Here is a 27,152-nt window from a genome sequence, read left to right on the forward strand (position 1 = left end):
TTTTCACATTGATCCTGAAACAAGCCCTGTGAGGTAGCGATTCTTGTGATCCCCATTTCATAGATAAGGAAATTAAAGCCTAGAGAAGTGAAATGATGGGATTAAGGTCGACAAGGAGGTAACAGGGTGACGCTCAGACCCAGAACCCCACCTTCCAGTCCTCTTTCCTTACACCAGGAGCTCTGGGTTCTCCTCCAGCCAGGTCTCTCTGAGAGTGAGGGACTTCAGGCTTTTCTCTGTTCGACTCTTAACAGAACAGGTGGTTAATCTCTTAAACTCCCATCCAATTTCGAGGTGGGGACCATGTCCATCTCGTCCCCAAGCCCTATATGGCCCGCAGCGGGCTCATCCCGGTGGGCGGGATCTGTCAGCCTTAGAAGCCACGCCCCGGATAAGCCACGCCCCCAGACTTAAGGCCGGGCCCCACAGCGGGAAACCCGGCCTGCCAAACCCGGCCTGCGAGTCCCTGGGGTCTCGGTGTCTACACAAGCCCTGTCCCTGGAGAGCAGCTCTCCGCCATACATAGCTCTGCCCCGACGCCGAAAGGCTCGCGCCAGGATCCATGGTTCTACCTCTTTCTCAAGGGCTCCTACACCCGTGAGCTACGGTCCTGGCCCTCGACGGCCTTGGGCAGCTCAGAGTGTCTGTCGCAGGATCCTGCTCCCGATACGAAGCCCCGCCCCCTTATGGCCCCGCCCAGCTCCGTACTTAGCCGCATCCCTCCTTACCTCTTGACCCTTACCCCCTACCCCCTACTCCCTACGTCCGCAACCCCCAAGTAGTCCCACACTGCATCCTTCGGGTCCTGGGCGCAGCCGCGTCCTACCCTCAGTTTGCCTGCGTCCCCGCCCCTCGCCGTAGCCACACCCCCTGGACAGCCCCGCCCCCGAGGCTCCACCCCCAGCGGCCGGGGGTAGGGTAGCGGCTGGCCCAGTCGGGCCCCCGCTGCCCTCTGCCCTGGGCGCTCGGTCGGAGCGGGCCGGGCACTGCGGGGCAGAGCGAGCGCGGCGGCCCGGGGGCTCGGAGGCGAAGATGGCGTCAGGCAGGCGCTCCCCGCGCACCGGGCTGCTGGAACTGCGCGCCGGGGCTGGCTCGGGGGCTGGCGGCGAGCGGTGGCAGCGGGTGCTGCTCAGTCTCGCGGAGGACGCTCTGACCGTGAGCCCCGCCGACGGCGAGCTCGGCCCGGAGCCCGGCGCCCCGCGGGAGCAGGAGCCCGCGCAGCTCAACGGCGCCGCCGAACCTGGCGCGGCGCCCCCGCAGCTGCCCGAGGCTCTGCTGCTCCAGCGGCGCCGCGTGACGGTGCGCAAGGCCGATGCCGGCGGGCTGGGCATCAGCATCAAAGGTGGGCGCGGGGGCCCCGAGGGCACGGGGGTCGCGGTGTCTGTGGGGCCGCCGAGGGCGCAGGGGTCGCGGAGGCTGGCAGCCTACGGAGGACGTGGAGTTGGAGGACTACTGTCTGGAGCCAAGGAGGGTGTCTGAGGGGTCAGAGGGAACGAGGACACTGGGAGCACCAAGGTTGGAGGGGTTTCGGGAGTCGGAGGCCTCACTCCGAAGGCACAGGTGGAGCGGGTTTGGGTGCACCAAGGACAGGTGGGTGGGGAGTTCTGTGCGGAGGCATAGAGATGTCGGGGTTGCACGGACATCAAGGGCAAGAGGGGCCTTAAGAGAGCAAAGGATGGAGAAAGGGGATTGAGGCCTGGGAAAGCTACTAGGCACGGAGGAAGAAGTCCCTGAGACAAAACCAAGGTGGAGGGGAGGGGTAAGATCTAGAGTTGGGAGCACAGGTTTGGAGACTTGGGTAGAGGCACGCTGGGCTCACAGCTAGGGGTCCAGAAAGGACCTAGAAGTCTGAGGATCCAGGATCCTGTGTACCTAGGCGGAGAGTCCTGGGCTTGAGTTTCCTGATCTGGCCATCATCACCTTGCGCATAATTGAGAGGAGTGGACATAGAGTTGTTACTCCTCTCTGAGAAATCTCAGCCCCCAATACTGAGAACTTTCTTTAGGATGCAACCAGACTGTGTTTGAGTCCTGGATCTGTGTGAACTTAGACAAGTCACTTCCCATCTCTGGACTTCAGTTTCCTCACTGTATAATGAGGCTAATGATAGAGTTGTAACTTTTCTGTGAGAACAGGAGTCTGAGGTACTCACCCTGCCAGCACACAGTAGGTGCCTAGTTAATTATTGCTGTTAGATGAGAGGAAAAATGGAGGCCAAGAGAGACTCCCAAAGCAACTTACCATAGTGCTTAAAATCCCACGATACTCCCAGCAGCTAGGTTCACCATTCCTACCCATCTGCTTCTCGGGGTGCTATCTGCCTTGGGAAAGGGTGTCGGCTCTGTATCACCTTGGATATACACTGTTCTCTCTCCCTGGTGCTGGGTCTATTCATTGGTGTCTCCAGACCCTTGGGCCTGGGTGAGAGGGTGGGGATGGCTACCCCTGTGTGCTGAATGCTGTGCCTGGTACTCTAGGCTTATGGTCCATTTCATCCAGGCAACAAGTGGTAAAAACTGGGGAGCATAATCTCTATTTTGCAGGTGGAGAAACTGAGGTTCAGAAAAGTAAAACAATTTTCCCAAGCTCAAACAGTGAATGACAGTGCTGGGATTTGAACCTCAATGATCAGGCCTTAAGAGAATGCCCAGGGGATTTGGTTCTTCCCCATGGAAGGGCACATTCCCAGGCAGCCGACCAAAGGAATCTAAAATGGAGAAATGGGGAAGACAGAGAGTGGACACCAATCTTGTCCCTAAACTCCATAATGGAAGAGGGCAACAGATCAATCCAAAAATTTTACACTCAGTGTGTTAAAGCCGAAAGGAGCTTAGAGTTAATACAGAGTTCCATTTTACAGATGGACAAGCTGAGACTTGGAGAGGAGCACAGACTTTCCAAGGTCACATAAAGTTGCTCCTTAGCTCCATACTTCCAGGTGGGAGTGAAGGTACTTTTAGGAGGGGTCAGGGGAAGTACCAGCTCCATTCAGTTCTTCCTGGATGGAGCCTGGGCTCTTGTTGCCATGGTGACCTCCCTCTGAGGGTCCTGCCCAGCCTGAGGCAGCCTGGAATGATCATAGCTTCAAACCTTGAAGTCCCTAGTTTCTGGTGGAGGAGAGCAGATATAAATAGAAACCCATTCCTAGGGGCGCCTGGGTGGCTCAGTTGGTTAAGTGTCTGCCTTTTGGCTCAGGTCATGATCTGAGGGTCCTGGGATTGAGCCCTGCATCGAAACAGGGAGCCTGCTTCTCCCTCTCTCTCTGTCCCTCCCCCTGCTTGTGCTCTCTCTCTCTCACCCTCCCTCTCTTTTCCTGTCAAATAAATAAATAAAATCTTAAAACACACACACACACACACACACACACACACACACACACACAAAAACACAACCCATTCCTTTCTAGGCTTCAAATCCTGTGCAGTGCAGTGAGTAAACTGTTGGGCCTGCGTGGGGGCCAGGAGAGGCGTTCCAGCCCGAGCCTTGCCACCAATTTGTTGTGTGACCTTGAAATAATGACCTTCTCTTTATGGGCCACTAGTTCCTCATCCTCAGTATTCTGGGATAGTATTCCGGTAATGTGATATCTGAGGGCCTGACTTACAGTCAACCATAGGGTTAAGAGTGTTGGTTCTGGAGCCAGGAGACCTAGGTTCAAATACTGCCTTGCTGCTACCAACAAGCTGTTTGACCTTGGGCAAGGGGCTTCTCTCCGCACTTCACTTTTCCTGAGAGGGAACTGAGCATGCATGTGTGATTGGGAGGTTGTGAAGATGCAGTGAGACAACATTGAAAGCAGTTAGCACGGCGCTTGGCACTTGGTATGTGAAACTAATGTGAACTATTATGACTATTTCATATTTTAAAAGGATATTCAAGAGTTTAGCAATAAAGCAATTCAATAAGATGTATTAGCTTTAGCTTTTTTTTTTTTTTTTTTTGTATCAGAGATGTAATTTGGATAGGCTTTTGAAATCTAGACTTTAAGGCCTTGGTGTCCTGGATTGTAAAACTTTCCGATTGCTAAAGAGATCCTTGGGGGAACACAGCAATAACTGGTTTCTGTCTTTATTCCAGATTAAGGGGTATCAGTGGGTTCCTCCATTGTAGGAAAATGGCTTAAAATACAAAATATTTAAGAAAAAGCTATTGAAGCACTTGTAAGTTACTCAAACATGGGTGAACACCCAAAGCATTTAGCCAAAGATCCAGTGACCGACCTCCATTATGAACTTAGAACATGATTCGTTAGTGTTCGAAGACTCTAAGACTCATTTCTGAGATCCTCTTTACTCTCATCCCCGCTTTCCTGGCACTGGGCTGGGCACCGAGGTAGGCCTTCAGAAGTAATTTTGCCTTCATAGGACTCTCAAGCACTGGAGTGTCTGCCTCAGTTTCTTCCTCTTTCTGTGCCTGTGCAGGGGGCCGTGAGAACAAGATGCCTATTCTCATTTCCAAGATCTTCAAGGGCCTGGCAGCTGACCAGACCGAGGCCCTCTTCGTGGGGGATGCCATCTTGTCTGTGAATGGGGAAGACCTCTCCTCTGCTACCCATGATGAGGCGGTGCAGGTCCTGAAGAAGACGGGCAAAGAGGTGGTGCTAGAGGGTAAGCACTGGGGACCAAGGGTGTTCAATTCTTTCCTGCTTCCCCCAGGCCTCAAATGGCCCCAGCCCAGCAGTGGGGGCTGGGAGGTGGGCAGGGTTGAAAACAGAAACAGAACTTGGGGACCTGCTTTGACACAGAATGGGGTGGTAGTGGGAGAGCCGGTGCAGAGTTAGACAGACCTAGTTTTCATTTCCTCCCTCCCATTCATGAGCTCTGTAGACTTGGACAAGTCATTTCATTTCCCTGAGCTTTAGTTTCCTCATCTGTAAAACAGGGATGTCACTTCTGTCTTACTGGGTTGTGTGATCAGGACAAAAGGTACATGGCAGGATCTGCCACCCAGCGAGTGAATCGGGGGGAAGAGAGGGGCAGGGAGGAACTGGGGAAGGGGTGGCTAATATTCTCTCTTGAGGAAACTGGAGAGCTCTCAGCTCCAGGGACCCTGAAACCCCTAAGACCCATCCTCCTTTGGGAGAAGACATAAAGACTTTGGACTTTATGTTGCAGAACATCAGATCCTTCCAGCAAGGATCAGAGAGGAGTTTTGGAGGGGGACCTTGGTGGTTCCCCTCCACTATCCTCGCACTGTATGGTCTTGGATGACACCTTTGTCTTCTCTGGCCCTCGGTTTCCCCATCGGTTGTGATAAGCCTCTTGCTGTGGCTGTCCCATATCTGCCTTTTGCCATCTCTCCCAGGAGGTTTCTGCTTTGCTCAGCCCTTTCTTCAAACTCCCCTCTGTCAATTCCGGAAGCTGTGGGGGCCTGAGGAATGTGTGTTTGGCTCTTGGCCCAGAACAGGCACAGGGAGATGGCGGGGGCTGACGGAGAATGCCACGGCTAGCAGAGCTGCTGAGCTGAGCCCCAGGCCTGCGTCCTGATAGATTGCCTTTGTTTCCCCCAAACAGGTCTCCAAAAGGCCACAGAAACGAACAGGCTCTGGGTGATCTTTGCCATGCTTGTGGCCCTGACCTCGGGTCCCTCTCAGTTTTGTTTTATTCTTACATTTTCGGTGTATGTATTTAAGTGTCTCTGGTGCATCTTTTACGTATATACTTAAAAAAAAGTCAGCTCTGTGGTATTGGTCCTTGAAGCTTAAGTATAACAGTCATATTTTAACAGCAAAGTTAAATAAGATCACTCATAAGTGATATAGATCTAAGAGACTCGCCCTACCCTATGCATCATTACTTTGATATTTATAGCCAGTAATGCAGTTGAAACTCATCGAAATGTCATTTTTGGTTGACTTGAGATCTTTTAGTTTCTGCTTGAAAGTTTAATCTGTAGGTGGTAAGATTCTTCTGTAGACACATTTCTAATCCACACTGAGGTCCCCTCACCCTCTTGTCTTTAGGTTGAGAACGTCTATCTGGGTTCTCAGCATGGGTCATTCTGAGAAGATAGCATCTTTGAGCATTGGAAGCTCGAGGCTTCTCTTGGCTTCAGGAGCTAACACCCGAGCCTTCTGCATCATTCTGGTACTCCATTCCTTCCTTACTAAGCCAAGAAACATTTATGTACCTACTATGTACCTGGTGTGCAGAGCATTGGGTCAGAAGCAAAATCAGACCCAGGCCCTCTTCTGAAGGAGCTCACCATCTGGTGGAAGACACAAAACATAAACACTGTCTCGTTCATACAAACTATTTAAAAATCAGTTTCTAAAATCTGTCTGCCCTGTGATGAATCTCTGGCCTTGGGTAAGACCCTTGCCTTCTCTGGCCCTCAGTTTCCCTATCGGTTGGAATTAGACTAGATCAGAGATGACCAATAGCTTTCATTTTGAGTGTCATCTTCCCAGGTGGCTACTGGGAGGCACATATTTGGAAGGATTGGGAAGTCTTGTCTGGGGTCAGCAGAGAGGAGCTGGAAGTGATTAGCAATGTCTGTCATGGATACAGTAGGGATGAGAAGTAACGTGTACCGTTCCAGGATAGAGGGTCTCTAGCTGTCATATTTTCTGAGACTTTTCCCGGGGTAAGATCTTTCCTTGGCAAACCTTGTCCCAGGTCTCCAGCTGGAGCCTGGCCCATCTCTTGCCCAAAATAGGATGTGGCACATAGTAGGCACTCAATAAACATTAGTAACTGTCCTCCTCCCATTACATTTATTTAGAATTGGTATTATTTCCTCCTGAAATGTTTGGTAGCATTCTCCAAGGAAGCCATCTTTGTAGAAAGGTTTTTAACTGCAGTTCTAGTGTTCTTAATAGGGCAATTTCGATGATCTATTTTTTCTTGAGGGAGCTTCACTGGTTAATGTCTTTTAAAGAATTTGTCCATTTCATTTAAGTTAACAAATTTATTTTATTATAAATTTGACAACGAAAGATTTGACAAATGAAATAAATTTGTTTATAATCTTCCCATATTTACTCCTCCCTTCTGGATGAGAATGAGAGTGCTCTCTGCTTTCTTTTTCCTCCTCCCTTTATATTGCTCTGCTCAGTGGTTTTGAGGGGAATCTCGGTGTAATGAGGGGACAGCTGAGCAAAACTACCAGATTATGGATATGTCATAGGTGCTGATTTGGGGTCTGTCCAGGGATCAGAGGAGGCAGTGGTTACTTCTCTCTGGATAGTCAGGAAAGACTTCCTGGAAGTGGGGATGCTGGCACTTTATGAGCAATAAGCAGATGTGGGTATGGGGTGGGGGAAGGGCATTCCAGGCAGCCAAGCTGTGTGAGCAAGACCGCAGGGGGGTGAAACGACTTGACTTAGCTGGGGAACTGCCTGGGAACTAATTAGCTATATCTGAGCCGAGGGTGTGAGGGAGTAGAGAAAGAGGAGGCTATCCAGACTGAGAGCCTTTAGGGCCTTGAATGCCAGGCTAAAGGCATTTGGACTTCCTCTGGAGGGAAACAGAGCCATTGAAGGGGGGTTCAGCAGGAGCACCACCTGGGCACATCTGGGTTTTAGCAGCATCAGTCTGGTTTGGAGGGAGGCAGAAATAGATGCAGAATGGCAGCAAGGAAGCTGGGACCATGAGCAGGAAGGAGATGGTGGTGGTTTGACCTAAGCAGGATTGGATAGGAGGAAGAGTCTGGAGATGTGGCTTTCTTTTTTTTTTTTTTTTCTTTTTAAGATTTTATTTATTTATTTGACAGAAAGAGAGATAGCCAACGAGGAAGGGAACACAAGCAGGGGGAGTGGGAGAGGAAGAAGCAGGCTCCCAGCAGAGCAGGAAGCCCGATGCGGGGCTCGATCCCAGGACCCTGGGATCACGTCCTGAGCCGAAGGCAGACGCTTAATGACTAAGCCACCCAGGTGCCCCTGGAGATGTGGCTTTCTTGTTACTTTTTTCTAGCTTTTTCTTAGCTGAAGTCTCTTTTGAGCTACTGTCCTAGCCCAGCAGGCTTGTGGAACGATCATTCCACCCAAGGCAGCAAAGGGTCGGGGGCCAGGCATTGGGTTCAAGAGTCTTTGAATTGCAGAAGTGACCTGAGAAGCGTGGAGGATTTGAGGGAGCTAGGATGCTGGGACGTGGTTGGTCCTTGAGATTATGGGGGAGCTTGTGGAAAAGGTAAGGGTCTGGCAGCTTCACCAGTCTGGACTCAGGGCTCCTGAGACGCTCTCTGGGCCTCGGTTCTGCCTTGGAGCCCAATTACTAGCCACATTGTTCAAAACTTCCTGATCCCCATCCCACTTCTTCTTCTTTTTTTTTTTTTTTTTAAGATTTTATTTATTTATTCGACAGAGATAGAGACAGCCAGCGAGAGAGGGAACACAAGCAGGGGGAGTGGGAGAGGAAGAAGCAGGCTCATAGCAGAAGAGCCTGATGTGGGGCTCGATCCCATAACGCCGGGATCACGCCCTGAGCCGAAGGCAGACGCTTAACCGCTGTGCCACCCAGGCGCCCCTCCCCATCCCACTTCTGAGGCCACCTCCAAGGGGCCATGGAAAGATGGCCTGTCCTTTGGATGTGAACCTGGCAGGGCAGCTGGGCATCTTTCCTGATGCCTGGGGCTCAGTGGGTACAGAGCCCCCTGAGAGCATCCTAGAAGGACAGATGTCACTAGCTAACTCTGGGTGCCAGCCCTACTTCCCTGGCCTAAGTCAGGGGTTCAGCTGGGCCTCATTAACCCCAGCCTGCCTTCTAGACCCTTTTCTCTGCTAGGTCAGGGGTTTGCACAAATGTTTTTAGCTTGTTCTCAGCCACAGGGATGTGTTTGTGATCGGAGTCTGGGCCCAAGCTGGCAGCCAACACGCCTCTGTCTGCTGCTTAGAGAGGCCCATTGTGTGCACAGACCTGGAGCCAGGGCTAGCCTGGCCCTTAGAGACCAGGCCTGGGGGAAAAGGGAGAGACAGCCAAATGCTATCCACCCCCTCCACACCCGTTGTGGCTGGCAAGACAGGGACAACAGAGAGCCTGTGATGCCTAAAAAAAATAATACTAAAGGACAGGGGCACCTGGCTGGCTCAGTTGATAGAGCATGACACTCTTTTTTTTTTTTTTTTTTAAGATTTTATTTATTTGAGAGGGAGAGAGAGAGAGCGCGAGAACAAGCCGGGGAGAGAGGAAGAGGGAGAGGAGGAGGGAGAGGGAGAGGCAGGCAGGGAGCCCAACGTGGGGCTTGATCCCAGGACCCTGGGATCATGACCTGAGCTGAAGGCAGACACCTGACCGACTGAGCCAGACAGGCACCCCATCACACCTTTTTTTTTTTTTTAAGATTTATTTATGTATTTGAGAGAGAGAGAGAGAGAGAGGAGGGGTGTGAGTGGGGGGAAGGCAGAAGGGGAGGAAGAGAGAGTCTTTTTTTTTAATAAAAGATTTATTTATTTATTTGAAAGAGAGACAGAGAGAGAGAGATTGATCATGAGCAGGGGGGAAAGGTAGAGAGAGAAGCAGGCTCCCCACTGAGCAGGGAGCCCGATGTGGGACTCGATCCCAGGACCCCAGTATCATGACCCAAGCTGAAAGCAGATGTCCCACTGACTGAGCCACCCAGGACCCGGGAGAGTCTTAAGCAGTCTCCATGCTGAGCCTGGAGCCTGAGGTGGGGCTCGATCTCACAACTCACAACTGAGATCATGACCCGAGCCCAAACCAAGGTCTGATGCTTAACTGACTGAGCCGTCCAGGTGCCCCATGCATGTAACTCTTGATCTTGGGGTTGTGAGCTTGACCCTCGCTTGAGTGTAGAAATTACTTAAAAATAAAATCTTTTTTTTTTAAAGATTTTATTTATTTATTTGACAGAGAGAGAGGCAGCGAGAGAGGGAACACAAGCAGGGGGAGTGGAAGAGAGAGAAGCACGCTTCCCACTGAGCAGGGAGCCCAATGTGGGGCTCGATCCCAGAACACTAGGATCACGCCCTGAGCCGAAGGCAGACACTTAACGACTGAGCCACCCAGGCGCCCCACTTAAAAATAAGATCTTTAAAAAATACTACTACTACTACTAAAGAATAGTAAAAATACATCCCACATAAAGTTCAAACTTTTTGAAGATAACAGCCATAGAGTAGCATGTCCGTAAATATTCATGAGTAAAGGTAGTATAGTGTGGGGCGCCTGGCTTGCTCAGTCGGTTGCGCATCTGACTCTTGGTTTTGACTCAGGTCATGATCTCAGGGTTCTGGGATCGAGCCCTGTGTCAGGCTCTGCACTCAGCACGGTCAGCTTGTGAATTCTCTCTTTTCCTCTCCCTCTGCTCCTCCCCCTTCTTCCTCCCCCCAGCTCTAAACTAAATAAATAAATCTTTAAAAAAAGACAGCATAGAGTGATAGCAATTAAGTAATCCCCATTTTACAGATAAGGTCACCAAGGTTTGTTGAGAATAAATAACTTTCTTCAGGTCATATGACTAATAAATTGACAGAATTCAAACTGAGGTCTGTCTGGTTGCAGAGGCCACTATTTCTTCAGTCTTGGGTAATACCTACCTTGCATGGTTATCTGTGAGATGAGAAACTAAAACACCCCAAGGCCAGTGCTCATAGTAGGTACTCGATTATTTAGTTTTTTTGCTCTAAGGTTGGGACAGTGCATTTGAAGTGCATAGCACAGTCTTTTGCACGTAAGCGTTCAGTGAATGTCAGCCTCTCTCATCTTTATGTCAGCAGCAGGCTGCCGCGTTGTTTCCTCCAGTGAACTCGAAGGTCTTTCAGGGCAGGAGTCGTGTGCGGTCTGTCTCAGAGCCCCACGCCTGGCACTGAGCCCAGCGGCATACATTAGCTCTTGGTCAGTAGGGATTTGTCCCGGGGGTACATCTCTGACCCTTTCTACTTTACCTGAACCTTGTCAATTGCGGTTGGCTTTCCTAAATGTTTAAGATGGGGCTCAAAGCTCAAGCCGGGCTTGTCGAAGTCCTGAGAGTATCCATGATGAGTCCTTGGAACTCCTGCCGGCTCCTCCCCTGGGAGATGGGCGCTGCCAGGTGTCCTGCCCAAAATCTGGCTTAATGTATCACTACTGTCAAAAGACGGATTAAGTCCTAGATCCAGGTAATATGAAGCCACCCTGCTTGGCTTAGCGAAGTGCTGTTGATCCCCTGAGGCACCCGAGGGACTTCTGAATGAGGCCCCCATCCAGTCCTCCCACGGCCACAAAGACCTGTTGTTGTAATCACTGTTCTCAAGGAAACATTTATTTGGCCACACACACACACACACACATACACAGCCATACACATGCTTACATGTTTAGGCCATGTGACTGCCTGTAGATAAAACTTGGCTTAATCTAGGCCTGGCCTGTTCCCTGGATCTTGATTAAAATGCCTGTGGTCTCTGGAGACAGGTTCTGGCCTCAATTAGCTGTGTGAGCCTGGCTGCTGATGGTGGTGGAGGAAATTACGATGATAATGATCGTGATGATAGTGTCTGCTGTTTATTGAGCACCTACAGTATGCTAGGCACTGTGCTCGGTGCCTTCCATATGTTTTCTCACTGAATCCTCAAAACCGCCTCTGTGAATTAGGCTTGTTATTCATCCCATTGTGCAGATGACAACACTGAAACTCAGAGAGGTGATGCTGTTTTCCCAGGGTCACACAGTGGCACAGATGGAATTTGAGCTCAGATCTGTCAGATGTAAAAACTCGAGTTCTTAAACATTTCTGATGTGCTACAAGTCATATCACCCCTGTGAGACTGTTCATTCAATGTATTCAACTGTTACATAAGGATCATGTCATTGAATTGTTACGATTGGGTGAAGATGTGTTTGTGAGAGTCAAGCTTGGTGCTTGGTCTATGGTGGGCTCTCAGTAAGTGCGAATTTCTCCCAGGACTAAGGTCCTGGAGCCCTTTGCATTGAGGCGATGAGAGCTCCATCTCTGGATCCTGTCTTACATTTGGAATGTGTATATATATATATGGTTTAAATTCAATTTAGTTAACACACAGTGTATCATTAGTTTCAGAGGTAGAATTTAGTGATTCATCAGTTGCATGTTAACGCCCATGCGTTGGTATATTTTTGAAAGCAAAGTTGATTTTAAAAATAATGTAATAAGTAATATACACCTATAAAAAAAACCCGGGAGAATGTAAAGCAATTATCATCTTTTTTTTTGAAGATTTTATTAATTATTTGAGAGAGAGAGTGCACAAGTGGGGTGGAGGGAAGGGCAAAGGGAAGGGGAGAAGCAGGCTCCCCACCGAGCATGGGGCCCAATATGGGGTTCCATCCCACGATCCCGAGATCATGACCTGAGTCAAAGACAGACACTTAGCCAACTGAGCCACCCAGGAGTCCCAAGCAATTATCTTCTTGTAGAGACAACCACAGTTGATATTTTCACACTTTCAGAAAGTTTCCATATTTGTTTCTATCATTTCACAAGTTGAGGACATATTTCCAACTCAGTACATGTAGCTCTGTCTCGTTCTTGTTAGTGGTTGTATAATATCCCCTTATTGGGACTCACGTATTCATTTAACAGGTATTTACTGAACCCCTGCTCTGTGCCAGGATTTGATGTTGGCACCATGGACATAGCCATGAACAAGACTGAGTGGTCTGCCAGTCAGGGAGCTCACATCTTATATTTCGCCGCCCCTACTCATGGACATTCAAGTTGTTCTTAGCCTTTTGCACCATAGACAATGGCGCTGTGAGCCCTCTGTGCACTTGTGAGCCTTTATCTGCAGCTGGGTTCCTGCAAAGTGTATTGTTAGGTCAAAGGGTTCACTTGCCTTTAGGATCTTGAGGGATGGTGTCCCCTATACTGCACAAGGGTGTAGTAAGGTGAGACTGTTATGCCCCAGAGTGTGGCAATGCAGGCTCTGTTGGTCAGGCCTGATGCAGGGCCTGCCAAGGGCTGGGAACTATTTATAACCCAGCCTTGTGAGACCAGCAGAACCTTAAAGGTCGCCCCTTCCAGAGCCTGTTAGACTCCTACATTCTCTCCATACCATCCATGACAGGCAGGTGGGCAGCCTGGACTTGAATCTTCACAGTACCTTACTAAGAGAGCCAGCGCATCAGTGCTCATCATATAGGCAAGAAAAACGAGGCTCACATTCGCCAAAGCCAGGTGGCAGGTGACAGGGCCTGGATTGAAATCTTTGCCTATCACTGCTTCCTGTGCCTATCCCTTAGACAGTCACACTAAGAACAGCGGCAGAAATAATAACCACACTGCAGTTTACTGAAGACTTAGTGTATGCTGGGCAGGGCAAAGTGCTTTATAGGTATTGAGTCTCAGTACCCTGAGAAATGGATATATTTTACTCCCATTATAAAGATGAAGAAACTGAGGTGCCTGGGTGGCTCAGTTGGTTAAGCGGCCCACTCTTGATTTCAGCTCAGATCATGATCTCAGGGCTCTGTGCTCAGCTCAGGGTCTGCTTGAGATTCTCTCTCTCCTCCCCCTCTGCCCCTCCCTCCTCTCCCTGCTTGCATGTGGTCTCTCTCTCTCTCATTCTCTCTAAATAAATAAAATAAAATAAAATAAAATAAAATAAAATAAAATAAAATAATAAAATAAAATAAAATAAAATCTTTACAGATGAAGAAACAGAGGGTCATAGAAGTCAAGTCACTTGTCCAAGGTCACAGAGTAAAGAAGTTATACCCAAATCTGCCTCACTCCAGAGCCTACCTTCAGTGTTTTCTCTCCAGGATGAGAAGCCCCAGGCCTGTCTATATTCATTCATTGTACAAATTTCATATTTACCGATTACCCGGTACTATATGTCAGTACTATACTAGATGCTGGGATACCCTAGTGAATAAGAAAACAGGTCCCTGCTCTCATGGAACTGACATTTTGGCTGGAGGAGAGACGCTCTAGCCTAGTAGACAATTGGATAGACCATGTAATTTTGGGCGGGGGCAAGTAAGTGACCACCCACTGAACAGACAAGGAACAGCCTGAGCTTAGAGGACAGGCTTCGGTCAAGACTCAAAGCCAGGACATTCAGTCACAAACATTTATTGAGCACTGGGATAAGTGCTGGGGATACTGTGTTGAGCTAAAACAGATGTATCCCCTTCTCTGTGCAGTACATATGTTCCCTCCCAGTTATACTGGGCCTAGGTGAATTGTCCTGCCTATCTCAGGTCCTTGTGTTTCTGGTGGAATCTATTTCCTGGATCCTTGGGGCCAAGGCTGGGTGCTGTCTCTTCTTGGCAGAGCTGTGGGGGAACAGGGGACTCTGGAAGGGGCAGGGTGTCCTACGTTTGTGTGTCTTAGCTTCCCTGAGGAGGAAGGATCCATGTGTCACTGCTTCACCATGCTCCTGGGTCGGGGGCTTGGCTGGAGAGGGTGTGGATACCAGCTGGACTTATCTTTGGAGCCTCAAGAATGCTGACCACAGGGCCATCAGCCCTCAGGCCACTGCCTTTGGCTAGCCCCACCCTGCCTGGGCGGGTGACTCAGACTGAAATCAGAGCAGAGAGGAGGCCTCAGAGCTGGGCTATTTATGGCCACACTCTGGGGCCCCCTGAACCCCACCCCCACTCTGGGACAAGCCAATTGGTTTGTGAAACCCAAGCCCTGTTTTGGGCACTGGCTGGTGTGCTGACCATTTATAGTATGTTTCTGTGGGAAAGGAGAAGGAGGACCCAGTTCTGGGATGGCCTGGGTGAGCAGGGGCTCTAAGTAGTTTCTCCGGCTTCAAAGTTCACAAATGTTCATTAGCTGAGCGTGTAGCGTAGGAGATCCCTGCTGGATTCTGGGGACACAGGGATGAGTCAGATGAGGTCCCTGCCCGCACAGTGTTCCCAGCCTGGTGGGGGACACAGACTCCCACACAGACACATAGAGGAGTGGGGTCTGGGGGACTGCAGAAGTGATGGGCGTAGCGGATCCAGAGTGGGCATCTGGGAGGGCTTCCTCGAGGGGTGATGGGACTGGCCTGGGCTGTGGCACCTTCTCCCTCCTGAATGAACCTGTCCTGTCCTGGCATTCATTTCTCCATGTACAGAACACTGACTCTGGCTTCAAATCAAGTCCAGTTTCTGTCCTCTAGGAGCTCCCCTTTTGGTGAGAGAGCCCCAGCACACGAAATCACAGCCGAGTTCTAAGAAGGGCAGGGGCGGCTGGTGGGTAAGAAACTCGTATTTCTTGAGTCCCTTACCTCTGCCACATATTTTACATCATCTTATTTATTCTAACATCTCTCTGAGGAAGACATTGTTATTCCTCTTTTATCAACTTGCAGAATGAGGCCCAGACAGGTGAATTTCCTTGTCTGTGGTCACGCAGCTAGACAGCGCTGGAGCTCGAATGCAAATCCAAGAGTGCCTGTCTCTTAACTACATACTGAGGCTCCTGGGTGGCTCCGTTGGTTGCGTCTGACTCTTGATTTCTGCTCAGGTCATGATCTCAGGGTCGTGAGATTGAGCCCTGTGTCAGGCTCCACGCTCAGTGCAGAGTTGGCCTGAGATTCTGTCTCCCTCTCCTTCTGCCCCTCCCCCACTCAAGCACACGTACGTGCGCACACACATTCACTCGCTCTCTCTCTCTCAAATAAATAAATAAATAAAATAAAAATAAACTGTAGGGTGCCTGGGTAGCTCAGTCTTTAAGTGTCTGCCTTTGGCTCAGGTCATGATCTCAGGGTGCTATGATCGAGCCCCACATTGAGCTCCCAGCTCAGTGGAGAGCCTGCTTCTCCCTCTCCCTCTGCTGCTCCCCCTGCTTGTGCTCTCTCTCTCTCCGTCTCTGTCAAATAAATAAATAATAAATAAATAAATAAATAAATAAATAAATAAATAAATAAAATCTTAAAAAAGACTATATACTAAGGGCATTCTGTGCAGAGGGAACTCCATTTTCAAAGGTGTGTAAGTTTGGAAACGCATACAGCTTCTGAGAGCTCTGAAGAGGCCAGGATGATTAAACTAGAGGGTGAGATTAGGGATGTAGCAGGAGGTGAAGCCAGAGAATTAGACAGGGCTCAGGTCCTGGAGAGGCTTGGATTTTTTTTAAACTTTTATTTATTTATTTGAGAGAGAGAGTGCACATGAATGAGAGAGCACAAGCAGGGGGAATAGCAGAGGGAGAGGGAGAAGCAGGCTCCCCGGTAAGCAGGGAACCCGATGTGGGGCTTGATCCCAGGACTGTAGGATCGTGACCTGGGCCAAAGGCAGATGCTTAACCGACTGAGCCACCCAGGCCCAGGTGCCCCGAGCCTTGGATTTTGATGAAAGGTGCAGGGGAGCCATAGCAGAACTTTGTGCAGGGGAGGGGTGTGGCTAGTGACAGCAGGGGGATGTATCAGTTGTATCCCCCCTCCCCATACAGGGTGGGAGGTGGGGAGGCTGTATTAATCAGGATGCTTTTGTCTCCAAGTAACAGGAACTCAGTTCAAAGGGGTTTAGACATGGAAGGAAATGAGTTTTCTCCCAGAATACCTAAAAGCAGCGTGATTACAGGGTAGATTAATTTAAGGCCTCACCATCCTCAGTGTGTGGACCCCAGTCCTTGTGCTCAAAAAGTGACTATCATTGCTCTAGAACCAACTCCCCTCCCAGCAACTTGTAAAGGCTAGAGAGAGGAGAGAAAGGGAAGGCAGTGTGCTTTCCCTCACTTCTTGTTGCCCAGAATTGTATACTTTGCCCCTTGCTAAACCAATCACAAGCAAGAGGGATGGAATGATCATGATTAGCTTTGACCAGTCATGATTTTCTTCCTTGTTTGGGGAGAAGCCCAACCTGTAGGGCTCAGGATTCTGTTAGCAAAGAGAAAAGGGGGGAATGGCTTGGCTGTCAGTTGGGCTGTGATGTGTCCCACCTCCACTGGCCCTTGAGACATAATCCAATAGTCAGTCCTGGGATTAGTCATTGCTGTAATGATGAGGATGAGTCATTGAGTCATTTTTAGTCCTAGTTCCTAAACTTCAGACCTAGGCTTAATTCTTTCAAGAAAACCTGCTCTTGTTTTCAACTTAATTGCTCTTCCAACCCTAGTAGGGTTTGTGACTCCCTGTTGCTTTCACTGCTGTTTGCTTTGGGTCCTGTTTGAGCCTGAGGGACAGTCTCCTGTGATAGAAATAGCTTCTTATCTGGCTTTTCCAGGGAGCTGGGCCAGTAACTGCTTCCTCACCCCTTCTTGGCTCGTCTGCTCACAGGCAGAGCATACTGGTGAGGCTCTGATTGCAGAAGTTGGATGGTTAGCAAGCCAGATGGCCATGAGGGCATGATAGTTGAGGGAAGAGAGGGGGAGGCTGCCCAAGGACTAGCAGGCATAGGCACCCCTTAGTAGTGCAACAGGGGGGAAAGCCTAGCTTGGGGAAGAGAGACCAGTACTTGGGCAAGTCTTTTAACTACTTTGATGTACACACTGCCTTCCCACTAGCTGATTTTAGGGATGAGGAGACTGCTGCTCATCAGAATTGGGAACAGTCCAGATGCCAGGGCAAATGTGATTGATTTATGGTGTCTTCCATGAGCAAGGGATAACGAAGTGGTAGCTTAAGTGCACATGTTTACCATCCCAGTCCTACCTAAGGCCAGTCCAATACCTGGCACACAGTAAGTACTCAGGAAAACTGACTTGTTTCTGAATCTCTACTCCTATCACATCAACCTTGTCATCATATTGCCTTTTCCTTCTAGCTGCCATTGTTAGTGAGATCTTCCTTTTTTATTTTTTTAAAGATTTTATTTATTTATTTGACAGAGAGAGAGACAGCCAGCGAGAGAGGGAACACAAACAGGGGGAGTGGGAGAGGAAGAAGCTGGCTCCCAGTGGAGGAGCCCGATGTGGGGCTCGATCCCAGAGCCCTGGGATCAGGCCTTGAGCCAAAGGCAGACGCTTAATGACTGAGCCACCCAGGCGCCCCAGATCTTCCTTTTCTAAAAAGGCATGCATCCAGGCCCCAATCAAGACTGTTTTGGCTGCAAATATCATAACTCCTGTTGGGATGGCAGTTCGACTTTCTAGAGGACGAGTATCAGAAACTGGAGCATTAGCAGGCGATTGGCAGGGCCTTCCCTCTGTCTCTCAGCATGCGTCTCCACTAGTTCTCTTTACAGACCAGCTTTCTCTTCTCTGTCCCCACAGAAGAAGGTGGTTGCCCCCATAGCATTCATGTGTGTTCGAGACACCAGTCTCGACTCTCTCCCCGTCTCAATTTGGGTAGCCTAGTGTGGGTCAGGTGTTCACCTTGATCTAGCTAGCATAGCCAGAAGGGCAGGATCACATGTCAGAACATGAATTTATGGGTCAGTTGGGCAGAGAAGTAGATCTGTGCTGTTATTCTAGGATTCTGTTGTCCAGTGTAGTCACCACTAGCTCCAAGTGACTATTTGAATTTAATCTTTAATTAATTAACATTAAATAAAAATAAAAATTCAGTTCCTCATTTATACTAGCCACATTTCAAGTGCTCCATGGCCACATGTGGCTAGTGGCTACTGTTGGACAGTGTATATATGGAACATTTACATAAGCACAGAAAACTCTGTTGGACAATGCTATTCTAGAAGGTGTTTACTATACTTACTCAATGATGTTTGTTTGGTCAGAGCTAAGAGCACCTATATTGGTTAGGGTACTAGGTACTGTAGCAAGAGACCCATAAAATACTGTGGCTTTAATATAATAGAAGTCCCGGGGTGCCTGGGTGGCTCAATCGGTTGAAGATCTGACTCTTAGTTTCGGTTCAGGTCGTGATCTCACTGTCCTGGGATGATCGAGCCCCTCATAGGGCTCCGCCCTCAGTGCAGAGTCTTCTTATCCCTCTCTCTCCCCTTCTGTTCCTCCCCTGCTTGAGTGCTCTCTCTCTCAAATAAATAAATAAAAATATATTTATAAATGTATATTTATAATATAATTATTAATAAAATATTTATAAATATAAAATATCTATCATTATATATACATATAATATCTATATAATATATATATAGAAGTTGTTGTTTTCTTAGGTAATGGTCCAAGTCTGACATGGCATCTCCAAAGTGTCACCATCCATTTATTTCTGTTTTGTTGGTCAGCCTTCCTTAGACTGTGGCTGATGTCCTCATGGTCAAGATGGTGCTTCACAGGTCTGTGTTCCAGCCAGCTCAACCCTGTCAGGGGAAAAGAGGAAAGGAAAGGCATGCATCTTTCTTTAATAGGCAGAACTTGGCAGCAACACATATCCCTTCTGCTCTCATCCTACTGGCCAGACTTGGTCATATAAGCACTTGTAACTGTAAGGGAGCCTGGAAAAGGAAGTCTCAAGATTGAAGGCTATCACTATACTGGAGGACTATTGGCAGCCACTCGGTCCCATGGGACTAGCTCATTCCACGTCTCCTCTTTGCAGATGAGAAGGCTGAAGAAAGAGAGGCAAACAATGGGCCAGTGGAAGAGCAGTCATATCTCCTGACTCCCGTCTCAGTGCTCTTTCATTGCCTTGTTGTGGCTGTTGTCCATTCCCTTTAAGGTCCAAACACTTCTACTTACTTGGTTAGAACTTAGTCATGTGGCCACACCTAGCTGCAAAGGAGGCTGGGAAGTGTGGTTTTTCTTTCAGGCAGCATGGGCATGGGCCTATAAACCAGGGGCAACAGGAGAGCATGGATGTTGGCATGCATCCAGTGTTTTCTACCACACTGCCCTGTCAGAGACTTTAACCTAGAGGAGGATAGTGATATGGGACATGAATTAAACTCTTATGAATTAGTGACAGTTGTAATGAGTGCTGCGTGGGAGCCCATGTCACAATAGTAACTGCTGACCTGTCCTCTGGCCAGTCAAGTACATGAAGGAGGTCTCACCATACTTCAAGAACTCTGCCAGCGGAACCTCGGTTGGCTGGGACTCGCCTCCTGCTTCACCCCTTCAGCGACAGCCACCTTCCCCTGGCCCCCCACCCCGGGACATCAGTGATGCCAAACACATGTCCTTGAAGATGGCGTATGTCTCAAGGAGGTGCACCCCCAGTGACTCGGAGCCCAGGTAAGTCTGGGGTGGGGAGCAACTCAGACAGATGTTAAGTGGTGGGGCCAAAGGAAAGATAGCCCTGTGTTGCAAGTGGCCAGCACCATGCCTGAACATAGTAGGGCGTAAGAAATGTTTGCTGGATGGATGTGGAAGTGCAGTTAAGGGGATGATGGTATGCTTGGCTTCTCTCTTTTTCCTCTGAGCAGTTCACATCTGAGGAGGAGCTTGGTCTGTAGAAGAGCCCTGGGTTCTAGTCCTAGTTCTCCTTGAATTAGTCCCTTTTCCTCACTGACCTTTAGATTCCTCACCGGGAAATAAAGTTTCCAGACTCAGTCTCTTTTAACTCCGCTGAGGTTCTTAGATGTCTATAACATTCGTGTCAGGGCTGTGGAAAGTTACCATCCTTCACAAATGAGCAGCCCTTAACAGTTCACTGATGATAAGATTGGTAACAGCCAACATTATTGAGTGTTTACCGTGCACAATTTAACTCTCACAGCGACCCTAGGAGCAAAGTCCTGTTATTTCACCCCCGTTTTGTAGATGAGGACAGAGAGAGAAAGTAACCTGCCCAAGATCACACACCCAGGAAGGGATGGAACTTGCCTCCTTCCAGGTAGCCCTCTCTGCTTTAGAAACTGTAGATGCCTGAGTGACGGTGCTGGTTGAATGGTGCATGTTGATGAAGTGGGGTATGCAGTATCGGGGTGGTGTATACAGAGCATGAGCATAAAAGGCTTGTGCTGTGGGTCCTAGTCACAGCTGAGGTTCAGGGCCAGGCGGATGCCCAACATTGGCCTGGAGGCTCAGCATCTGCTCTCCCAGCCCTACCAATGCCCCAGCCCCAGCCTGCCCCCATGAGGCAAGAACTGGTGATTGACGGGTCACTGTTGGATGAAGGTAAGGTAGTATTAGTCCTTCCAGAGACTTACGGAACATTAGGTTAATTGTGGCTCCCAGCCTGATCCCAGACATCACCTGAAGCCTGTGTGTACATGTATTTCTGTGTGTACAGGTGGAGTTGACATGTAAACGCAAGTGTTTGTGTGCAGATGTGAGCATTTGCATGAGTGTGGGTGTAGATCTGTGCATATGTGTTTGCATATGTTTATGTTAATATTCACATGTGTATATGGACGTAGGCACATGCTTGACCATGTGCACACGTGAAACACAGGTAGCTTGGATGTAATGCGGTTCCCTGTCAGCACGAAATATCCCCGTCAAAGGAACACAATCTGCTAACCAAAATATAATGAGAGATATTTCACACTTATTACTAAGTGTTAGGATTACGTCGGGCTGCAGGTATCAGAAACGCCAGTAAGCAATGGCTTAAATAAATGAGGGGCTTACTTTTCCACATGTTTAAGAAATGGTTCGGGGTCAGCTACTTAGGCTTTTATCACTACTCAGAGAATGCCCTTAATGAGTCAGGCTTCCAGCCTCTTCCTCTGCCAGCCCTAGCTGCAAGGGAGGCGGGAACTCGAGTATTTTGCTTCCTAGTTCTGCAGTAGAGGGAGGCAAAGGTGAAGGGGGTTGGAATAGGTATTGCGTGAGTCACCCTCCAGTCTCTGCCCCGCTTCATCTGTGACAGAAAGGGCGAAGAGGAGCACATCTTTAATGGTCCACATAACATTTAAATACCCTTTCCCTATCACTGCTCCTCTTGGTACCTCCCCGAAACCCTTCCCCCACACTTGTCCACATGGCTTTTTCCCTCTCTCCCTTCTCCCTTCTCCACTCCTTCAGCTCTTTTTATGTAGACTGACTTGGCCTCTCAGTTGTCGTGCTCTCCCCCTGCCCCCGCCACCATTAGTGTATTACTTTGGTCTTGTGCCACAAGGGAGAACCTGGGAGCTGGCTCAGCAGGAGAATCCTTCTCCTTAGAAACCAGGAGGAAAAAAACAAGATCATGAATCCTCCCATGTGTGGTAGGAGATTTTGGCTCCTACCACACATGTTTGCATATGTGTTTAATTTGTATGTATATGCCTATGTGTGTATGTGTCATAGTCTATTGTCCCTAGACCCCGTGAAGCCCCAGTTGTGGTTGGAGCCCCAGCCGTGAGCGTCGCTCCTGATTGTCTCATGGATACCCCCGTGGTTTCTCCTGGTTTTGCAGTGAATGGGGTTTTGGGCCAGATTGCAAGGTTGGGCAGCTGCAGCCTAGTAGACCGGTCCTCCTTTCCACTCTGTTTGTGCCTGCAGGTATTTGGAGATCCGTTCAGCAGATGGCCAAGACACCCTCTTCCTGAGGGCCAAGGATGAGGCTAGCGCAAAGTCGTGGGCAGCTGCTGTCCAGGCCCAGGTCAACGCTCTGATGCCTTGGGTCAAGGACGAGCTGCAGGCACTGCTGGCAGCCACCAGCGCAGCTGGGAGCCAGGACATCAAGCAGATCGGCTGGCTGACTGAGCAGGTGCCTGCTGACCCAGGCATCTGTCCCCCACCTTGACCCTTCCCCCGGAGCTAACCACATTCCCATGCACCATCCCACTCCACCCTGGCCCTCTGACCTCTCCCCTCCCTGCCCCACCTCACTGTTGCCTTGCCCCCTGCAGCTGCCCAGTGGGGGCACAGCACCCACCCTGGCCTTGCTGACCGAGAAGGAGCTGCTTCTGTACTGCCACCTACCCCAGACCCGTGAGGCTCTGAGCCAGCCAGCCCGTACTGCCCCACTCATTGCCACCAGGTATCCACAGGCAGGCAGGGGTGTCTGTCTCACCCAGAGGTTGGGGGGGGGGTTGATGCTCTCAGTGGGCCTCAGAAGTGGAAGATTCCAGCCTCATTCTGCCCTGAGTTATTTCCCAGGTGACCTGAAGCAAGTCTCTATGTTGTCGGGGCCTCAGTTTCTTTATCTGTAAAATGGGGGCTTGCAAGAGAAGGATGTGAGGTCCCACTAGTCACTCACTGATTGACACCTGCTCTGCCCAAATGTGCAGCATGGTTCAGGGGACGGGGAGCTGATCCCAACAGTCTGCCCTCGGGGAGCACCCAGTCTGGTGGGGGAGGCTGATCTAGGAACAGCCTTCATAGCCCAGAGTTGTAGGAACCCCTTCACTCTGCCTGGCCTGTTGGGGGAGGCTTTAGCAGGATGTGCTACTGAGCTGGACTTTGACAGATGAGTAGAAGTTTGCTATTTAAGAAAGAGTGGAAGAGCATCTTATACAGAGAGAACAACATGGTCAAAGGTACAGAAGTATTAAGGGCTATAGGGTGTTCACAGAGCTCTGAGTGTGCTGTAAGCGGGGTGTAGACTCTCTACAGGAAATGGAGAGAAACGAGATGGGGAGTCAGCAGGGCCTGATCTTGCAGAACCTCTCCTGCATGGTTAAGGAATGCTAGTAGCTTTATCTTAAGAGTTGTGGCAGAGTGCAAGGGTTTTAGCAAGGAAGGTGACCTGGGTGTGTGTTGGTGTGTGTGTGTGTGTGTGTGTGTGTGTGTGTGTGTGTGTGTGTGTGTTTTAAGATTTTATATATTTATTTGACAGAGAGAGAGGCAGCGAGAGAGGGAACACAAGCAGGGGGAGTGGGAGAGGGGGAAGCAGGCTTCCCGCTGAGCAGGGAGCCTGATGTGGGGCTCGATCCCAGAATGCTAGGATCATGACCTGAGCCAAAGGCAGATGCTTAACGACTGAGCCACCCAGGCGCCCCCGTGTGTGTGTGTTTTTAAAAATTTTCTTAAATTAGTTTTTAAGCTTTTTAAAAAATTATTTTATTTTAATTTTTAAAGATTTTATTTATTTATGAGAGAGACAGAGAGCGCAAGAGAGAGCAGGACAGGGAGAAGGGCAGAGGGAGAGGGAGAAACAGACCCTTCCCCCCTGCACCCTGCTGAGCAGGGAGCCCTACACAGGGGCTGGATCCCAGGACCCTGAGATCATGACCTGAGTGGAAGGCAGATACTCAACTGACTGAACCACCCAGGTGCCTCTTTATTTATTTATTTTAGGGAGAGATTGAGAGCGAGCAGGGGGAGGGGCAGAAGGAGAGGGAGAAGGAGAGAGAGAATCCCAAGTAGACTCCCTGCTGAATGTGGACCCCAAAGCCGGGCTTGATCTCGTGACCCCGAGATCATGACCTGAGCCGAAACCAAGAGTCGGATGCTTACCTGACTGAACCACGCAGGTGCCCCGACTTGGGTTGAGTTTTAGAAGAATCCTTGTGGCTGCCACGTGGAACATGCCCTGGAGGGGGCAGGATAGAAGCTGGGAGGCTGGTGCAGTCATGCAGGAGAGGTGGTGGAGGTGGGTGGAGGCAGCAGATGGAGAAGAAAGGCCGCATTTGCATTGGAAGACACATGGGTGGTAAAATTAACTGGGCTTAGTGCTTGCCAGATGGGGAGGGTGAGGGAGGTGTCCAGGATGAATGGATGAATGGGAGGTTTGGAGCTCGTGTCTGGGCGAGCAGTGGGACTAGGGGTGGGAGTGCAAAAGGGGGAGGCTGGAGCAAGATGCTGAGTTGAGTGCAAATTGTGTGGGCGACGGAGAGGGAGCTTGGATAGGAATCTTGGGAAATGGCAGGTTTATAGTTGTGGGCTGGAAAATGGGAAGTTAGGTGTCAGCAGCAGCTCTAGTGGGTAGCTGAAATTACGAGATAGAGTGTATGGAGTGGGGAGCAAAGGGGGCTAAGGCCAGAACTCTTGAGTCTGTTGCCCAGAGAGGGGGAGTAAGCTGCCCAAGATTACACAGCAAGTGGGAATCAAACTGAGTGCCTGGGTCCTTGCTACTCATGTCTCTTCCTCTGGATGGGGCTCCGGCCCATGGGTCAGAAGCCAGCTGTCTACCAGGAATAAGCAGGTCATGGAGTGCCAAACTAACCACGTGACTCCTCAGTTCAGGTCACAGATGTTAATTAAACACCTACTACATGCCAGGCATTGCTTTAATTGCTGAGACTAGAGTGGTGAACAAACCAGACAAAAATTTGTATTCTACATGATATTCTAGCGAAAAAGGCAATCAAAAACCGAGTGAAACAAATAAAGAATAAGCATAATGTGTCATGTGAAAAGGAAGGCTAGTGAGTGCCAGGGGTGCTATTTTAGAGGGAGATCAGGGAAGGCTTCTCAGAGGAGAAGCAAAGAGCTGAAGGAAAGGAGGGAGTGAGCTATGCAGGCCATCAGGGAAGAGTGCACTTGACAGAGGGAACAGCATTTGCAGACGCGCTGAGGCAAGAATGTGCTCGGTGAGTTTGAAGACGCTAGTATGACTGGAGCTGAGGAAGCAAGCGGGAGGGTGGCAGGGGGTGGGCTCCTGTGAGTCAGTCAGGGCCCAGCTGGAAGTCCTGTTCACTGATGAGGTGGTAAAGGAGTCACAGGGTCCCTTCCCAGGTCACCACCCCCTTGGCCTATTTCCGCACTGTCTGCGACCTCACACTTAGCCCTGTCCCCCCTGCCCCTAGGCTGGTGCACTCAGGCCCCTCCAAGGGTTCGGTGCCCTACGATGCAGAGCTCTCTTTTGCCCTGCGCACGGGCACACGTCATGGTGTGGACACTCACCTGTTCAGCGTGGAGTCGCCGCGGGAGCTGGCCACCTGGACCCGCCAGCTGGTGGATGGCTGTCACCGGGCTGCTGAGGGTGTGCAAGAGGTGTCTACAGGTGGGCTGGGTGGACTGGGGAGTGCCCCTCTGGTAATGACCCTCTCACCCCCAGAGGCATTCAAACTGCCTTCTCTAGGGTGCTTCAGGAAAGGGATATAAAGTGGGCTTTGGGATCCCTAAGAGCTCTCTCTTTTGGATGTGCAGGTCACCAATAGGTAGTAAGGCCTTTTCCCTGGGTTTTCTTGCCCTGGCTTTGTGATTCCACTGGGGAGGATGTGAGAGATGGGTCTTGGAGTATGGTTACCAGATAAAATATAGGACCCCTACTTAAATGTGAATTTCAGATAAACAACGAATATTTTTTTAGTGTAAGTATGTCCAAATAATCCATTGTTTATCCGAAATTCACATTTAACTGGGTAATTCTATGGGTCTCTAAGGTCTCCAAGGGCCATGATTGGTGGGTCTACTGATACCTTTATAGGAAGTGAGGGAGTGGGCCTTCTGAACATGGCAGAGTTTAAGCTTTCCCTTTCCACTTTTGGTATTGCTGGAAGTGGGACTAGAAGTGGGGTATCGTTTCTCTAAGCGCCCATTTTTCTGTATTTGAGGGTGGGGGCAACTCGATACCGGGTGAATGTACAGATGGCATACCAGGCAGTGAGCTTCCCATCCCGAGTGGTATTCAAGCCCCATTTGTGGCATTGCTGGTGAGGGTCGGAAGCAGGGCTTATGGTCTCTGAGGTTCCAGCTGTGCCTGTGCCCATGTGCCCCCCGCAGCCTGCACATGGAATGGCCGTCCCTGCAACCTCTCTGTGCACATCGACAAGGGCTTTACACTGTGGGCGGCGGAGCCCGGTGCGGCCCGAGCCGTGCTACTTCGACAGCCCTTTGAGAAGCTGCAGATGTCCTCGGATGATGGTGCCAGCCTCCTCTTCCTGGACTTCGGGGGTGCTGAAGGAGAGATTGTGAGTGGAGGGGGCGGGGGGCTATGTTGTCCTGTAGGCCAGACTGGATGGGGCTCCTGACCCTTCTCTCCATCCACCCTGCAGCAGCTGGACCTGCATTCGTGCCCCAAAACCATGGTCTTCATCATCCACTCCTTCCTCTCGGCCAAAGTCACCCGCCTAGGGCTTTTGGCCTAGAGGTCACCGGATGCACTCGCCCTGAAGAGAGGGTGTCTGCCACATGGCCTGACCTGGCCTCCGCTGACTGCCTGCTCACCACTGGGCTGAGGGAAGGGAGCGGAAAGGAATAAGAGTGCAGAGTCCCAGCCTCTAAGGGAGGCTGGGATAGTCTTGGGACTGGGACCCAGACTCAGGACACAGTGGATCCTGCCTGTGATGGGGTAACCTCCCAGCTGCCCCACCATTTCCCCACCAGTGCCTTTTGCAGAGAGATATTTTGTGTACACAAAAGCCATTCCGAGCCTGGGACCTGCCCCTGTGGGGATCCTGACCCCAGACAACAACTGCCAGGCCTCCTAGAGGCCCCTAAGCCACCCCCAGAGGCCTCATCTGATGCTGGAGTTCCCTGGGGTCCATGGCAAGAGAAAGAGGAGGAACCTTTCTGTTCATTTCTCCCCTCAGCTCCACCACCTGGGGCATCGGTTTTTCTCTTCATCCTCTCCTCCTTCCTCTTGGATAAATAAACAGCCTGTGAGCACATAGGCA

The 27,152-nt window shown here is 50.1% G+C and overlaps 1 protein-coding gene across 2 annotated transcripts; it reads left to right on the plus strand.

The window, feature by feature from the left end:
* The first annotated feature begins 896 nt into the window (after positions 1-896).
* On the plus strand, positions 897-27,152 carry SNTA1 (syntrophin alpha 1). 2 transcript variants are annotated; one of them, XM_026503297.4, is made up of 8 exons: positions 897-1,342; positions 4,422-4,607; positions 19,749-19,953; positions 22,150-22,357; positions 22,500-22,630; positions 25,341-25,527; positions 26,260-26,447; positions 26,532-27,152. In XM_026503297.4, exons 1-8 carry the CDS (start codon positions 1,033-1,035, stop codon positions 26,608-26,610), a joined length of 1,494 nt encoding a protein of 497 aa, XP_026359082.1. In that variant the 5' UTR covers positions 897-1,032; the 3' UTR covers positions 26,611-27,152. The 2 variants fall into 2 exon arrangements, with proteins under 2 accessions (XP_026359082.1, XP_026359081.1); XM_026503296.4 differs by having other exon boundaries at positions 898-1,342; positions 25,341-25,537.

This window comes from Ursus arctos, unplaced genomic scaffold, assembly GCF_023065955.2.
Source record: "Ursus arctos isolate Adak ecotype North America unplaced genomic scaffold, UrsArc2.0 scaffold_16, whole genome shotgun sequence".
In the NCBI taxonomy this organism is placed as follows: Eukaryota; Metazoa; Chordata; class Mammalia; order Carnivora; family Ursidae; genus Ursus; species Ursus arctos.

Coding starts and splice junctions, on each gene's coding strand:
- SNTA1 (XM_026503296.4), top strand. CDS start 1,033: ATGGCGTCAGGCAGGCGCTCCCCGCGCACCGGGCTGCTGGAACTGCGC. Junction 19,954..22,149: donor CCCAGTGACTCGGAGCCCAG/GTAAGTCTGGGG, acceptor TTGTGCCTGCAG/GTATTTGGAGATCCGTTCAG. Junction 25,538..26,259: donor TGTGCAAGAGGTGTCTACAG/GTGGGCTGGGTG, acceptor TGCCCCCCGCAG/CCTGCACATGGAATGGCCGT.